At 29.5% G+C, this 17,909-nt stretch overlaps 1 protein-coding gene across 1 annotated transcript; it reads right to left on the bottom strand.

Annotated features, from left to right (window-relative positions):
* Positions 1-5,950: 5,950 nt before the first annotated feature.
* Positions 5,951-7,126, bottom strand: LOC120076122 (transcription factor MYB56-like). Its single transcript, XM_039029898.2, has one exon. The coding sequence runs from the start codon at positions 6,800-6,802 to the stop codon at positions 6,110-6,112; it is 693 nt and encodes a 230-aa protein (XP_038885826.1). The 5' UTR covers positions 6,803-7,126; the 3' UTR covers positions 5,951-6,109.
* Positions 7,127-17,909: the final 10,783 nt, after the last annotated feature.

A 17,909-nucleotide genomic window follows, 5' to 3' on the forward strand; every position in this document is an offset into this window, starting at 1 on the left:
GGAATTGATAAAGTTATGACTTTAACTGTTGATAATGCAAGCTCAAAAGATACAGTTGTAGGTTATCTTGTTAAGAGATTTAGTAGTGGGTTGTTATTGAAAGGTAAATTTTTGCATATTAGATGTTGTGCCCATTTATTGATTTTATTGTTTATGATGCATAACATTATGAGTGCATTAGAAGAATTCACAATGCCATTAGATTTGTGAAGTCTTCTCCTGCACGAGTTATGAAATTTAAGAAGTGTATTGAAATTGAAAAGATTGCTTGTAAGAGTTTAGTGTGCCTTGACATTAGCACTAGATGGAACTCTACGGTATATGATGCTTGAAGTGGCTACTAAGTTTGAAAAAACATTTGGTAGATTGGAGGATGAAGAACCCACTTTTGTGAGTGAATGCCAACCTACCAAAGATGATTGGGAGAATGCTCGGATGTTGGTTAGGTTTTTGGAAGTGTTTTACAATGTCATTTTAAAAATTTCAGGTTCTTTGTGTGGTACTTCCAATGTGATTTTCCAGCCAATTAGAACCATTCATAATTGCATACAAGAAAATTCCATGGATAGTGAAAATCCAATTCTTGTGAATGCGGCTTAGAGCACGGAGACTAAGTTTGATAAATATTAGGGAAATAATGAGAAGAGCAACTTGCTATTGTATGTTGCTGTTGTGTTAGATCCACGATATAAGTTTAGGTTTTTATCATAATGTTTCAACAAGTTGTTAGAGCCAACTGAAGCTAAAATATGACAAATAAAGTGGAGGATGTTTTGAGAAGACTCTTCAATGCATATAATTCGTCTTCTTTTTGTGGGAATGGGAATGATAGTGCGTTTGCTAATATGGCCTAGGGATAGGGTTCCAATTCAAACAATGGGTGTAGAAGAAAAGATGGACTTGCTTCAAGATTCTCAAGTGTTGACGCAACCCATTTTGATAAGGCAAATGAACTTGATGTGTATTTGCTTGAAGCTCTTGTTAAAAATGATCTAGCCTTTGACACACTTAATTGATGGAAGCATAATAGTCATTAGGTTTGAGATTCTTAGTGCACTAAGTAAAGATATATTGGCGATCCCACTATCGACGATAGCATCTGAGCCCACGTTTAGTATTGGAGGATGTATAGTTGACTCATCACGTTCTTCATTGGCTCCTAGAACGATCGAGGCTCTTATATGTACTCAAAATTGGCTCAATTTTAAATCGATAGATATTGATCTTTACAAAAAATTTGAGAAGACTCAACGGTTGAAGAAGGTATTGTTTCGATTTTACTTTTTTTTTTTTTTTTTGACAAATATTAAGATAAGAATTGAGAAATCATAAACGATATTGACTTATTATTATTATTTTTGTACATTTGCTAATTTTGTAGGATTCAAAATGATCTTGGATGAGGAAAATGACATTGAAGACTTTGACTTCTTGCATTGAATTTTAATTTGGACTTGTTATGTATTTTTTCTTTTTAATTTGGACTTGTTATGTATTTCCTTTTTTTCATTTGGACTTATGTCATGTGGTATCATGGTGTCCATTTCTTATGTTATTTTGGACTTATGTTATGTAATATCTAATATCTAATATGTAATATGTATTTCCTATCTTGTTTGGTAGCTAGATGTTATGTCTTTCAGACTTTGACTTATGCAATATGTATAAGAAAAAGAAATTGAGAACATGACTTAATATGTATTTGTACGAGTCTATGACTTATTTTGTACATATGTATATGTAATATGCATGATTCTTTTTCGATGTTTTTGTTTAAAACACTGATTTTAAAATAACTTCCAATGGCATTTGACAGCCCTAGATTAGATGTACAACCCTAGTTATGGTCCACATCTAACAAAATAAGGAAGATTGGGTCCAAATTTGAAGTTCTTAATCAAATGACCAACACCAAGTATGTTTGTCAATTTTCAACAAATTTTGAACATAATGAAATCATTATAATTTGGATAAGAGAGGAGGAAGGAGGAGGGAAAAAAGAAAGGAAGAAAAAAAATACAAAACTGCTCAACCAACCCGACTGGTCACTGGCTGGTTTTCAAAACAGAATTCCTACAATTCGGTTCCAGAAACATACAAACCGACTGGTCGTTTTTCGGTGTCGGTTTCCTTTAAAAACAAACACCAACCAACCGATGTATAGCCCTATCTAGGGGATTCTAGGTGATCGGTGAGTTGAGCTCTATGTAAGTCACTGTAGTGATCGTGTATTACAGATAAGTACTGTGTTGTAAACTGCTTAACTCTTTAATATTAGTGGATTATATTTCCTGAGCACACTGTTCTCTAGACGTGGGTGATTCATCACCGTACAGGATTACCAACTTCTGTGTGTAGACTTGTTTACTTGTTATTTATTAAATAATATTATAAGTTTAAGAAAATAAGCGGATACCAACTTCAAAATTTATAGTAAATTAACACTTTTTTTCGCGCATGATAAGTCTTCATAAAAGTTTTTTAAATATCTAAAGTAGGAACTATTAATTTGTGTCATTCTTTATTGAGAGAGGAGATTAAAAAATAATAGCTTAAGGGGGATTAATGTTCCCTTCCCATTGTTTGAAGCATTTGAAGTGCTCAAGGGGGGATTAATGAAATCTTTTCAACTAATTAATAAAAAGATACTCGATCAATTCAGACTAGATTTTCTCATTAAATGTATATTGAAAACTTGTGCTACTCTTATTTAACCAAATCACTAATATCTAAAAGCATAGAAAAGCTACATTGGGGCCAGGAAGCATGTGCCCCCACTGCCTTTATTCCTTTTTAATAATTATTTTTAGAAATATATGTCATTTTATATCTTTTTTTTCTTTTTATAATAACCATTTGATTAAATTTTTTTTTTTTAAGATTGTATACATTTTAATATTTACCATGATTTTCCTATCTTAATATAAATATTTGGATTTTTAGTTGAATTCTAATAATAAAGCAAATTTTTATCTTGCATTGTGGAGTTGGCTCACTATTCTAATAATAAAAGAAAAATTTGGGAGTCTAAATTCTTTCGACCTTTTTATCCGAAAGGGTTACTTTATTTATGGCTTGAAATGTAATCTTATATTTTGTTTGGACTTTTGCTATTTTTAGTTGTTTATATTTACAAACAAAGAAAAATATAAAACAAATTTTTTAAATCAATGTTTAATTTGAGTCCCATTTGATAACAATTTTACTTTTCTTGGAATGTATATTTGTTTTCTCAAATTTTCTTACAAAGGTGTTTATCTTTCTTAAACAAAGAAAGAAAGAAAAGAAGAAGTCTTAGCCAAAATTTTAAAAATAAAAACAAAAGAAAGAATGACTTCTTCTTTTTTTTAAGTTTTAAAACTTACCTTGATTTGGTAAGACATCGGGAGAAAGAGAATAAAAAAAATCATTATAGGTTAAAGTAGTATTTTAGTTTAATTTTTAAAAGTGAGACGTTCATTTCAAAATATTATAGACTTCATTTTTAAAAAAACTAAATAATTATCAAACAAAACTTAAATCATCCACACATAAAAATCAATGTTACCTTTAAAGTTTAGAAGTTACATACTACATATTCAATTAATACTTAGTTAATTTGGTTATTAAACTCTTCTATATGTTTTGATCATTAAAATTCCATCTTACGCTGTCAAAATTAGATTGCATCAATTAGTTATCTCGTCTGTTAAATTTTCTAAGAGAAATTGCAAAGGGTGACAAATCTAATTAAGGAATTACAAATATAGCTTGGGTTTTTTAGATTTTGCAAAAATAGTAAAATCCTCACCCACATCCTTCACGCGCAGACTCTCTTCTCAATGGTCTCTCTCACTCTCATGTTCCAATCTCCAGATCATCCGATCAATTGACTGCTACCTGCCTTTGTCGTTCTACTGTTCATCTGTTGATCGCTAGCTACGTCGCTTCGGTTGTTGTTACCATTGCCTACATTCACTCGTCAATATAATAAATAAAATAAAGTCATCAATTCAATCAATTCATTTCCCTTCTCTTAATCGAGCTTACTAATTTGTTGTTTCTTTTATTCTCTTCATTAGAGGAAGAGAGAACTATAGTTTTTGAAGGAATTAGTTCTAATGGGAGCTTTCAAGTGGCAGAAGGCTCGGTCTGGAGCAGAGGTGGAGAGTATGCTCAAAAGGCTCCCAAGATCGTGAACGTGAAAATGAGTCTAAGGATAATTCACAAACCAAGATAGACTTTACATGGAATTTCCAACTTATCGAGTACATTTCTTCATCAAAACTCGGGAACCAGTTTGAATTGTTGTTGATCTAGGTTTTCTATTTTGTTTATGTAGAGAGTCTATAATTTGATCGCTTATAAATTAACTATGATGATATGTGTTTTAGTTCTTGTAAATTTGTATCGAGTCGTACTTTTGATTATGATATAATATAAATAGTTTCAAAATTCTCAACAAAATAGATCAATCGCTAATAACACATCGTAATTTGAAGTATTATTCTCTCTTCTATAATCTTTTTCTAGGCAGATAATAGTCAAAAGCCTCTAATAATTAATATTGTTAAGTTCATCAGCTTGCCATGGAATTGTAGTTTTTCTATATAATATGACTTAAAGCATAAGATAACTTTTCTCTCTTCTACTTTGGAGCTATGACGTATGGACTAACTTTAATCTTCACACCAAAAAACCAATTGATAGAGATAGAGAAAGATAGAGAAAAATAAACAAATAGAGAGGACATTTGTGAGTATAAGTACATATTAATAATGTATCAAGTGTCTAAATCTATATAATAGTATATCAAGTATATATCGATAGTATATCATGTGTATATCAAGAGTTTATCCAACGTATCAAGTGTATACCAGTAGTGAGAGCATAAAAGTAATAAGTAGGAAGGTGAAACTTGAAATGGACTTTTTTTTTTTTTTTTTTTTTTTTTGCCATTTTGCAAAAGTATGGTCTATAAGCCTAATTCTAGAAATTTATTTGTCAAATCCATAAGAAGCTAATTTTCTAAACATATGTTAATATAAACCTAACTCAATTAACAAAAAAGAAAAAAGAAAAAAAACATGTATTATTGATATTAGGGTTGGAGATTTGATTCTCCATCTCACTTATAACAAAATTATGAGTTCAATTATAATCCAATAAATATTACATTTTGTACCTCTGGAAAATTGATGATTCAGTTGATGAACTTGAAAGAACGTATAAAGGATTTAAGATTCCTACTTAATATATAGTACCAAACTAGAATTAATATCCAACTAAAATTTGGGAACCATGTATACAAATTAATCAATAAAATATTAAATTATTCTACATATATTGCATTATGGATTCATTTGGATTGATTTAAAAAAGTATTTTTCAAAAAATTAATTTTTATTTTATTTTTTTAAAAAAAATGTTAAAAATACACATTAAAATATATTTTTAATATTTGTCAAACAATTAAATTTTTTAGAAAATAATTTATTTTTTAAATTAAATATTTAAAAATATATTCCAAATGCATAGGATATGTTATCAATTAAAAGCTGCAATCTAAAGGGAAGGAATCTCTCATCTTCCCCACGATTTGCCATTAAAATAAACATTATTCTCGAAATAATAAAGGAAGGAAACTTCGTAACACATTCATTCTGTATCTTCCATTTGTTTTTTAAAATGCATTCCACACATGGAATACAGAGATATGACAGTTGAAGCAAATTGGTTGAAGTTGATGACCTTATCTTATGTAACAAGACCGACCTTCAAATCATAATCTAATTCCCATCCAAATCGTGCCTCTATAAATAATAGAAAAAAATTTAAACATTTCAAAATATTGTTATATTTCTTTTTAATTATTTTTTTATAATTTCTTCTTTACGTGGTAAATAAGAGAAAATATATACTACATCTAATCATTACTTACGATAATATCTTACCAAAAATGGAGTGGAAATTAATGGCAAGCCAGGCTGTAATGCCACGTTGGATTCCTTTTTTTTTTTTTCTTTAATGAATCATTATATTAACAAGAAATTTAATTAATACAACTTTCTATGGGCAAAAAAAGAAGAAAAAAAAAAAAAGACAGACAGAGAGGAGTCTGGCATTTCAGTTAGTGAAACTCCGGATTCTCCATAAACGTCGTCGTCATGTATTCCCTCACCTCCCTCGCTATCACATCCCTCATTGCATCCCAAAACCCCGCCGGAAAATTCTCAACCCGCCGCTCCTCCGCCGTCGTGGTTCTACCGCCGCCGATTCCCGGCGGCGCCAGAGTCAAGGCGGTCAACGGATCTTCCTCCAGAGGTACGGAAAGCTTCAAATCACTAGCAATATTCACAGCATTATTATTATTACCATGATTCTCAGGGGCAATTTCGTCCATCACTAATTGCTGCTGTTGTTCCCTCGCCCGTCGTTTTAGCGTCGAGTTCCAGTGATTCTTAACGGCATTATCAGTCCGACCGGGAAGCAAACGAGCAATGGTGGCCCACCGGTTCCCAAACCGAGCATGAGCAGCCAAAATCGTTTCATCCTCCATCGGAGAAAATGGGCGATGCTCAACATTAGGACTCAACTGATTACACCATCTGAGGCGGCAGGACTTGCCGGAGCGGCCTTTAATGTAACGGCTAATCAAGGACCAATTTCTGGGTCCATAACGAGCGACAAGCTGAGTTAAAATCCGATCCTCCTCCGCACTCCATGGACCTTTAATCTTCTCCGGGCGCCGCAATCCCTTGCCGGAGAAGGAAGAATCGGAGGAGGTGGAGTCGGAGGAGGAGGAAGAAGAGGAGGTTCTCATGGTTGTAACGGCAAAACAGAATTGGAAGAAAGAAACGGTTTGAAAGGATATGTGGGGACTGTGGAAAGAGGAGTGAGAGATGAATGAGGGGAAATAGTTGGAAGGGTTTGTTTTTATATAGGAGGAGAGAGAAAGTGAAGGGTAGAGAGAGAAGGTGCATGTATCTGTTAATGGCTTTTGTGGAAAAGGATAGGGGAGCTTCCAGGAAATTGGGTTCTGTAAAGTAGGTGGGGAGTACGTACTAGATCTATGTACCCTCTTTCTTTTTTTCTTTTTTCTTTTTTCTTTTTAGCCTTTTTAATAATATTTCTGAAAACCAATTTGCCGCAGTGTGATTCTGCTTTGTCTGCATTTGTTTCCTATTTCAAATTTCGGTTTTGCCCCTATTGTTTCACGGAAAATAGTCTATACCATTTGCTGGAACGGCAGTTTCATTTTTTGGGGCATTTTCGGATTATCATTAGGGTAAAAATATTTTTAAATGTAACCAAACTGCACCTATTAATTATTCGAAAATTATCGAAAGTAACACATTTAAGTTTTCATGGTTTAAAAATAATATATATTTTTTAAATTCATTCAAATAGTTTTCTCAACCCACCTTGAATAAGATGACTATCGAAATTTAGATACTGAGATTCTATCGGATAAAACTCATAATGTGAAAACTTAAAATTATCTCATAAGATAAAAACTATTAGGTATACCAAGATTTTAGGTAAAATAGCATGTTTAAGTTTTATTTTAAAATTTTACGAAATATTAAATTTTGCAAAAAAATATTAGGAAAAAAGTGAAATATATATATAAAATCTCAGTATTAATCTGCCCGAGATTGATATTGAAATTTTATATATTTTTCATATTTTATCTAATTTTTTAAAAAAAATTTAATATTTTCTCAAATTTAAAAATAAAAATCAATCACCCGAGATCCATCTATAATTGTTAAATTTATTTGGTAATTAGAAATTCGGTAAAGATTTTAAAAATTATTTAAGATTTTGATATAATATTTGATAAAGATAACCAAATTTGAAGAAATTTTGAAAATATATAAGATTTGGTATAAAACCTGGGTATACTATATAATATTTACAAGAATTATTAGCATCTCGGTCTTTAATCTACTAAGATGTACTAAGAAAGGCCTAAAAGAGTAAAAACTCCATAAGTTAGTAAAGGTGGTTAAGGGAGATAAACCGAGAAAAACTATTTAAATGAGTTTTAAAAAATGGTGTTAATTTTGTAAGATGAAAAGTTAAAAGATGCTATTTATGATAAATTTCCATTAATGATCGATAATAATAGACATTGATAGATGTCTATTAGGGTTCATCAATGTCATATTTGTAAATAAGTTGGTTTATTTATCTATATTTGAAAAGAGCACTTATTGTCATTGGATTAAAATGTCATTTTAATCCAAAATTTTCATTAAAATATTATTTTGATCCCTTTATTTTAGATCATATTTTATTTATGTATATATATTTTCAATTGACTTTAAAATTGTAAATTCAGATTTTGTACTTTCAACATATTTTTATTTTAGTCCTTCAAAGTTATTTTTTTAAAATCAAAATTAAAATAATGATAGTTTTTAGGTGAGAAAGTATACACTGTGTTGATCTTTTTACCATCTATAAAGAGGATGCTTATTAATACTAAATTATTTGGGGGGGGGGGGGGGGAAATAGCGAGAAACTAATTGCGTTTATTATTTTTTAGATTTATTAAAAGCCAAAGACTAAAATTGACCATTAAAAGTACAAAAGCCAGAATGGAACAAAAGATAAATTACAGAACGATATTGGTATTTAAACTAAAAAATTATTCTTTCATGTGTCTAAAATTTAGCTTTTATACGTACTTTTTACATAAAAAATACATAATAATAATATATTTTCAAAATGTATAGAAGAAATGTTAAGTGTGAATAAATTGTTTTTATAAACAAAAATTAACAATAAACTAATGGTAGGAACTTATTTCAATATTTATAACTTTGACATTTGAAATAACACATGCTAAAATTAATTGAAGTTCATGGTACAGAGACAAAATTGTATTTTAAAAATAAAACAATTTTGGTAGAATTATAATTTCACCATTGTATTTTAACCTCTTTTACTTTTATATTTATATTTATTTATTTCTAGTGATGCAGCCTTAAACTTTATGTAGAATTCGAACTATTGAGAATGAATTTGATTTTTAAAAAAATTGGTTTGATCATAAAATAATAAGGAAACGTATTAGTTAGTAAGAGTGTTTATGGATTGGATTGAATCGGATTGTATTACTTTTTTAGATCTAACTCAATTGTTCGGATTGTAAATATATTCAATTCAAATAACCCTTATCAAATAATAAACTCAATCCAACTCAACCATTAAACATTTTGGATGTGGTTGGTTTGGGTTAGTTGAGTCGTTTATTTAAATGTTTATTCTAAAACAAGCAATATGTTAACATGTAAAAATTGTATTTAATTATTTTCATATATTATTTGATCTTTCAATTTGTTAAAAAAATATTTTTATAAGTTAGGGGAGAATAAATCAACCAAAACAATCATGAAATAAAATAAAATAAATATAAATATATGTACAAATAATTTTATTATGAGTAAAAATAACATACTCTTTAAAATTAATAACAATAACTTCAGGTTGATTTAGGTTATTTTCATTTAATTGAATCCAATTCAATCTAAATGAATTGATAATCCAATTCAGTTGATCAAAATTTTCAAGTTATCGAATTTTTTGAACACATCCGTTAGTTAATGTTTGTTATTGGACGTGAATTTAAGCTATTAATTGTGTCCTTTTTTTTATTCACTTTATTAATTATGTCGATTACATATTAGACTTTTGTGTTATTCTCACTGATGAGATATCTTAGATATGTATTTGCAAGAAAAGAGCGAAAAGATAGAGAGTAGAATCAGGATGGGAAATTCTTGTTTATTTTCTTCTCTCCTCTTTACATTTTAAAAATAAAATAAAACAAAAGCATAAAAATAAAGACAAAATTAGATCTTCTGCCTGATTCTATGCATCTCCACAAAACTAAATAAAAAGAAATAAAAAACTACAATTTTATTTTCATTCCACCAACAATTATTGAAAAATATACTTTCCATTTATTTATGGCAATATAATTTTCTAAATTTACAATGACTGGTTCAAATTAATTTTATATATTTTTAGTCTGTCAATTAAAATTTAAACAACATAATTAAAATTAAAAACTCAACTTATTCGTGTATAGACAAAAAAAAATCCATACCAAGATGAAGTCTTATTATACCCTATAATTTAATTGTTGTAAATGAAGAAAAGCAATATATATATATAGATATATATTAAGAAGAACAATGAGAAAGAGAAACGAGAACTGAGAAGCAATGGTAAAGAAAGTTTAGTAGGGGCAAGAGTGGAAATTGGATGAAACGAATTCAATCTCGGAAGATAATAATAATATCATTCCCCTCACGCAGAATGAGTGGCGTTTAGGACATGACAGTACAGCCAGAGCTGTTTGACACAAAACATTAAACATTTTTTTTTTTTTTTTTTATTTTAATAAACACCTAAAATCAGGGCCTACCATCTTTGACTAATTTCTCTCCCATTCCATTTTACAGCTGTAAAATTTTCCAAATCAACTTCTCTACATTTTAGAATAGGTTTATAAATGGTTTTGAAATTGTTAAAATTACATATTTTTTTTTCTTTGTCAAAATCATTTTTCTTTAAAATGACTGTACTTTGTGTGAACTAAAATTTATTTTAGAAAAATATAAAATCATTTTAAGTTATTTTTTAAAGAATTAATTGATAAACGATTTTTGTTAAGTGATTAACTGAAAATTAGTTTCAAAGTAACTATTTAATTCAATTTTTGTTAAAATATGTTGGTTAGTTATTTGTGATATTTTTAATTAAATATTGAGACAATTATCTGTCATTAAATTGTTAATAAACAAACCATTATATATTTTGAATTTTCTTTCCATATCTATTATAAGTATTAACCTTACTCAAAATATCAACCATGCATATAAGAATTTAATAATAAAATAAATAGAAATAGATATTTACTATATTTATTTAGTTCAATGATATTTCTCAAATAGAAAAATACAATTTGAGTAATTGAATAACTCTAAATTCACTTTTAGAACCAGACATAATAATCCAAAATCACTTTTAAATATTTGAAAATCAATCTAAAAATGTTGGAACAAAACATAAATTTGATTGTTTAAAAATCAATTTTACAAAATCAAGTGTATCTAAATCTTTTTTTCTACCATCACTACTCCAACATCACTTCCTTAAACTCTCCTTGCAATTGTATTTAAAACAGTAGAAGGTGATTTTAGAAAAATCTTAACCGCTTGATTATTTCGTAAAATAAATTATTAATTAATCTATAATAATCACTTTTAGGATTTTAACTAACTTTTGACAATTCACAGTAGTATCTTTTAGATTAGTTTTTCTAAGAATCTACTGTTTTCTTAATCAATTAAATAAATATTTTATAATGATATTTTTAAATATTAATATATTTTTCACATGTATTTTCAAAGTTTAATCGATTGAAGTATTTTTATAACAATTAGTTGCCTTAAATTTCTATTAAATAATTTAGATTAAAATAATGGATTGAATTTCAAATCATCTAAAATTTTAGAAGACATATTATAATAAATTATATAATTATAATCAATATGAAAATAATTAAAATAATAAACTTACTTTGGCTCAAATTAAATTACACCAATTTAATATTAATTTATATAACAATGTAATTAGATCTTCTAATTCAAAATTAAAATTTTTAAATACTATTTTACTTCTTTCACAATTGATTTTTAGAAAGTGGGCAATTATTTTAAAAACTACAATCATTCCAAACTAAGTCTCAATTTTGGTCCTTCTCTAATCCACTGTTATAATTACATTTTCTCGATTCTTTTCATCTGAACGATGACATTTTCTCATTATATCGATATCAACAATTTGTTATTGATTAAAATATTTAAATTATTTTTTAAAAATACCGGTTTGATAATTATTGTTATTATTTTTCAATACTTCAAAACTAATTAGACCATTTATTTTTGTGTAGTTTCACTTTTCTATAAACACATTAAAAAAAAATTAAACATTGCCCGCAAATACCAAAATGATTTTTAAAAATCGAAATAACAAATATTTTTAAATATAATTTTGATTTATGCACTATTAATTTTTATTTATTTTACATTTTTAAAATATTCATCTTGTTTCTAGTAGTTTCAACTTTAATTCATTTGGTTGTTTTGAAATGTACTCTCTTATCTTTGTTCTTTCACGTACATTGATTCATTTTGGTCTTTCAATTTTTTTTAAATGGTCATTTTAATCTCTTAGAAATAAAAACGGAGGAACCAAAATGGTTAGCTTTTTAAAATATAAAAATCAAAATAAATATTCTAAAAGTACAATGAACAAAATGAACAAAAATTAAATCAACATAAAATAAAATAAACATTTGAAAAATATTTATACTAAAATGAATAAATATATAGAATAAAGGTAAGTATTTTGAACCTAAAAAATAAAATTATTATCGAATTAACTGGATTTGTTAATATATATATATATATTATTTGTTATGATTTCTATGGACTATTTTGTTATTAGTTATTACGGTCCCCAAAAGATATTCGCTCTGCATTAGGGTTAGGGAGGGTAAATTACTCAAATAGAAATAAACAAAACAAACTTTATTATAATAATTATTAAATTAAAAACATGATTAATTAAGTAAAGCAAGTAAGTGTTTTTTTTTAAAAAAAAATATGGCCTGAACATTTTCCACGCCAGATGACCCCACGCCAGGCTGGAAAAGAATCTCACGTGAATCGAGTTGAATCTCTTTGACCTTTTGAGCCTATCCAACAGTCTATAAATCACCGTTTTCCCACTCCCTTACAGCGTGGCGTAAATCTTACGTGCCTTAATATTCGCTCATTTTAAAGATCGTGCGATTCACGCTCTTGGGATAGAACGTGCGGAATTTCTTCCGTTTGTAATTTGGACGGACCTGATTACATTAACGGAGCAAACCACGTGGCAGTTCTCGCAGTCCACTGAGCGTGATTCGAGTTTCGCGAGGCAGTTGAGCGGTTAACATTATATAAAATAATATAATCCAGCTGGCAGCTTACTGTAGCACACCGACTTGTTGTGTCCCCTCTACTACTGGCTTTTTTCTGACGTGGATTTTTATATTACCTAAGACCGTGTGATTTTTATATTTCCTAAGACCGTGTGATTTTTATTTTTATTTTTTCAAAATTATTTGACACATATTTGACCTTACTCATAAAGTTAAATCTTTGCTTGAGTTTCTTTTTATTTAAATCTTCTTTTGACGCTATAATTTTTAATAAGTTTGTGTAATTAAATTTAACATAAACTCAACTCAAGTAATTCATGAAATAATTTAATCTATAAAATTTTTACTTATTTAGATCGAATACAATCAAACTAATTTTGTAATCTAATTCCAAAAAAATTGAGTTTCATCGATTTTTTGACTTTATAGGTTTTTTTTCATATTTATTAAAACTCCGTTTGGGATTACGTTTGTAAGAGTAGAAGTGATTTTGAAAAAATCTTAATCGATTTTAGTGCTTGGTAAATCAAATTATTAATTAATCTAAGAAAATCACTTTTAAAATTATAACTAACATATGAAAAACTAGTAATAGCTTTTAGATTGGCTTTTTAAAAAATATAGTAATTTTTTTAACCATTTAAATAAATATATTATAATAATATTCCTCCATATCAATATATTTTTACCTATGTATTTTCAAATTTTAATTAATTTAGTTTTATAACAATTATTTTTCTTAAACTTTTATCAAATAATTTAGAAACAAAATTAGTTGTCAGATCGTATAAGTTTTTTTTTTAAAAAAATTATATATTATAATAAATTATAAATTAATTATTAATGTAAAAATAATTAAAATAATAAATATAATTTGATTAATATAATTAAAATAATAAATATAATTTGATTCATATAATTAAATTGTCAAATTTAGTATTAACTCATCTAACATCCTAACTAATTTTTATAATTTTATAATAAAATTTACTAAATACATTTTACTTCATTCCACAACTTATATTTTAAGAAGGGAGCAATTATTTTATGTAAGAAAATTTATTTTGAAAAAATAAAATTTGAAAGGGAACAAATATAATTTAAAAATGTTATAGAATTAGATCCAACTACCTATAAATATTTAGACAACTTGTACATTTAGCAGATAGTGTCTTTTCAATTATTCTTAAAGTTTAATATTTGTGAGGATAAAGGGAAAATAGTATTTTTTAAATATGTATTGAAATATATTATTCATAAATTTAAGATAATTGCCAGACAATTTAATTAGGAACAAATAATTTTTTGTAAACATCGAAAAACTCATCGTCTTTATAGGGAACTTCTCGCCGTTTTCTGCCACAGCAGAGTCAAATGCCAAAAGGGCCAAAACTCAGGGGCGGGCAAAAAATTCAAAATTAGATGACCAAACTTTTTTATAGCGAAATTATAATTTTATTAGGAAACAGAAAACTACCAATAACTAAGAGATGTAGGGCTTATTTGTAAATACTTTTTAAATACTTCGTGCCTTCTAGTTTAGAATAGTAGTAATGGTTGAAAATGACAAGACCCTCAGACGACGAATAGGACAGTAACAAACGGTTTGGTCACAATGGTCGAGCAAAGAATAAAACCTGCAAAACAGAAGCTCGTTATAGGCTAAGTCGTGGAGCTTGCTCTCTTTAAAACGTTTCGAGGCTCTGTTCAAGTGTGCAAGCAGGTCAGGAATACTGCCACGTCGTACCTAGGATAAAACAGCCTAAAAGAAAACCCAATTGAAAATGCACCGTTACTGACTGAAACACACACCGTTTCTGACTCACTGCTCGGAAAACGGAAAGTGGAAGAGTAGGAGAGGCAAACTTTCGAAAGGAAGTGAAAAAACTATGCTCCTTTTATAGGCCTTCAGCGTGGAACTATCGTGTGAGAAAGAGGCGGACAACCTCAGATGTGCGAGGGGGGCCTAAAGACTTGACCGGAAGATGCAAGCGGAGGACCAAGTTCTTTTTTTTTTTCGTAAATAATAATAATAATAATAATAATAAATAAATAAAATAATAATAATAATTACACACGCGCCGTACAAACGACGGCGACGTGCGGCGTGTGGAATATCTACTTAACCCACATTGGTCTATCTCCTCACTCCCTCCAAAACATGGGTACCCCTTGGGGCCCAAACCCAAAGCCCAAGATTGGAGTACAAAAGGGAGGCTTCCAAACCAAAATTTTCCAATGTGGAATTCTCCAACTAAAAGTTGATTCCCTCTTATTTTTTAACATTAAAATTTCACCCAACAATCCCCCACTTGAAAATTTAAACAAAAGAGAAGAGATAAAGTTTTTCATTGTGCACTTTCAGTCTATACAACACTATGCATAAGTAAATGTATCTTATGACTTAAACCTTTACGTAGTGTAGATGATTCAGAATATACTAGAGTAACCCTTTGTTTTGAACTTTATCTCTAACAACATCTCACACAGAGTGTCATTAGGGTGTAGTACAAAAGCCCATGCTTTAAGGCCTAGCACGTGTATCCCAGTTTAATGAACGCTCTAGAGAGTTTGCCTAAAAACTCCATAGGAAGGGGTGCTTACTTCCACATTCACATAGGTGAGTTTATCAAAAGTACTCCTGTAGTTAGGTGCCCTACTTGTCATCAAGTATAGATCTCATTAGAACTAAGTTCAACATTTCTTATGCTTCAGGATATCATGCTCAGACTCTAAGTCATAGGAATGAAACTCTGTGTTTGGTTTAGCAGGATTCACTATATATCACTTGTGATCAGTTCTTACCCGTTGAACCTATTTCTTGGGATCTACATTTTACAGGTTGGGTTTTCCTCACCGTGATTTATCTTTCTATAGGCATGAGTCCCATCCATTTTGAGGTTTTGAAAACCTTCTCTCTGGCCAGTCCTTTCGTCAAAGGATATGCCCAATTTTCATCAGTCCGTATATGATTCACTCTAACTGCACTAGTAGTGAGAAACTTTTTTAATGGTACTGTGCTTACAACATATATGTCATCTTTTTCCGTTGTAGTAATGGTTCTAAACTTTTGAGATTGTTGCAGTACTATAGCAATGGATCAATATGACTGGTACCGACTTTTCCCAAAAAGGAATCTCTGATAGTAGACTTCTAAGCCAAACTGTTTCTTCACTAGCTGTCGCTAGTGCTATCATTTCTGACTTCATCGTAGATTGGACTAAAATAGTATGTTTCTTGGACTTCTAAGATACATCTCCGCTTGCTATATTAAAGATAGAGCCACTTGTAGCCTTTGAATCATCAGAAAGAGAGTTCCAGTCAGCATCGCTGAACCTTTCCAGGATAGCAGGAAACTTTTGATAATGTAATCTTAGGTTTTAGGTTTTTTTCAAGTACCTCATTACCCTTTCTATAGCATTCCAATACTCTTTACTAGGCCTACTTGTAAACCTGCAAAGTAATCTTATGGCATAAGCTATGTCAGACCTAGTGCAATTAGCAGCATATCTAAGACTGCTATGATGCTCGCATACTCAGATTGATTAACACTGTCACCAGTGTTCTTGAACAACTTAACATTAGGGTCATAAGGAGTGCAGGCTGGTTTACAATCAAAGTAATTATATTTCTTTAGAATCTTTTCTATATAGTGAGATTGATCCAAAGAAATTCCCTTTTCAAACCTATTCACTTTTATGCCTAAGATTACACTAGCTTCTCCTAAGTATTTCATATCAAAGTTTGCACTTAATATTAATTTCACTTCATTTATGATATGCAAGTTTGACCCAAAGATCAACAAATCATATACATATAGACATAAGATAATGCAAAGATTATTTTCAAACTTATAGTAGATGCATTTGTCACTTTCATTAACTTTGAAACCTTTAGATAGGATAAGGTCGTCAATTTTTTCATGCCATTACTTAGGAGCTTGTTTTAGTCCATAGAGAGATTTTTCTAATTTACACATGTTATTTTCTTGACCATGGACTACAAAACACTCAGGTTATTCCATGTAAATCTCTTCTTCAAGTTCACCATTTAGGAAAGCGGTCTTTACATTCATTTGATGTACTACGAGGTTATAAAAGGCAGCGAGAGAAAACATGACACAGATTTAGGTAATTCTAGTGACAGGGGAGAAGGTATCAAAGAAATCTATGTTTTCTCTTTGTTTAAAGCCCTTTGCCACTAACCTAGCTTTAAATTTGTCAACGGTTCTATCAGGTCTAAGTTTCCTCTTTAAGATCCATTTGCACCATATTGCTTTGCAACCTGGGGGTAGATCTACTAAGTGTCAAGTCCTATTTGACTCAAGTGAGTCCATCTTATCATTTATGGCTTCTTGCCATAAGTAGGCATTTACTGAGGACAGGGCAACTTTCAGATCTTTAGGACATTCTTCTACATTATAGGTCAAGAATTCATTCCCGAAATCTTTGGCGGTTCTAGTTCTTTTGCTTTTTCTAGGTTATGGGTCGGTTTCCTCTCTAGGGTTAAGATTTCTAATTAGGGTTAGATCACTTGATCCCGAGCCCCCACTATTTCTTGATTTAAAAGGGAATCTATCTTCAAAGAATCGACATCATTTGACTCAATGATCACTTTGTTCACTAGATCATAAAACCTATAAGCTTTACTATTTAAGGCATAACCTATAAAAACACACTTATAAGCTTTACTAGCCAACTTTCTCCTTTTTGGGTCTGGAATCCTTACAAAGGCTAGACAACCCCATGTTCTAAAGTAAGACAAGTTTTGTTTCTTATTCTTGAGAATTTCGTAAGGTGAAGTTTTGTTTTTAGAATTTGGGATTCTATTTAGGACATAACACACGGTAAGGATGATTTCACCCCACCAATAAGATGCGGCTCCTAAACTAAGTAAAATAGCAACTACTAGCTCAACTAAAATT

Source organism: Benincasa hispida, chromosome 4 (genome assembly GCF_027475165.1).
Source record: "Benincasa hispida cultivar pf3 chromosome 4, pf3_genome.v1.1, whole genome shotgun sequence".
Lineage (NCBI taxonomy): Eukaryota > Viridiplantae > Streptophyta > Magnoliopsida > Cucurbitales > Cucurbitaceae > Benincasa > Benincasa hispida.

Bases quoted from the DNA above. Each gene is read 5' to 3' on its own strand.
- LOC120076122 (XM_039029898.2), bottom strand. From the start codon at position 6,802: ATGAGAACCTCCTCTTCTTCCTCCTCCTCCGACTCCACCTCCTCCGAT.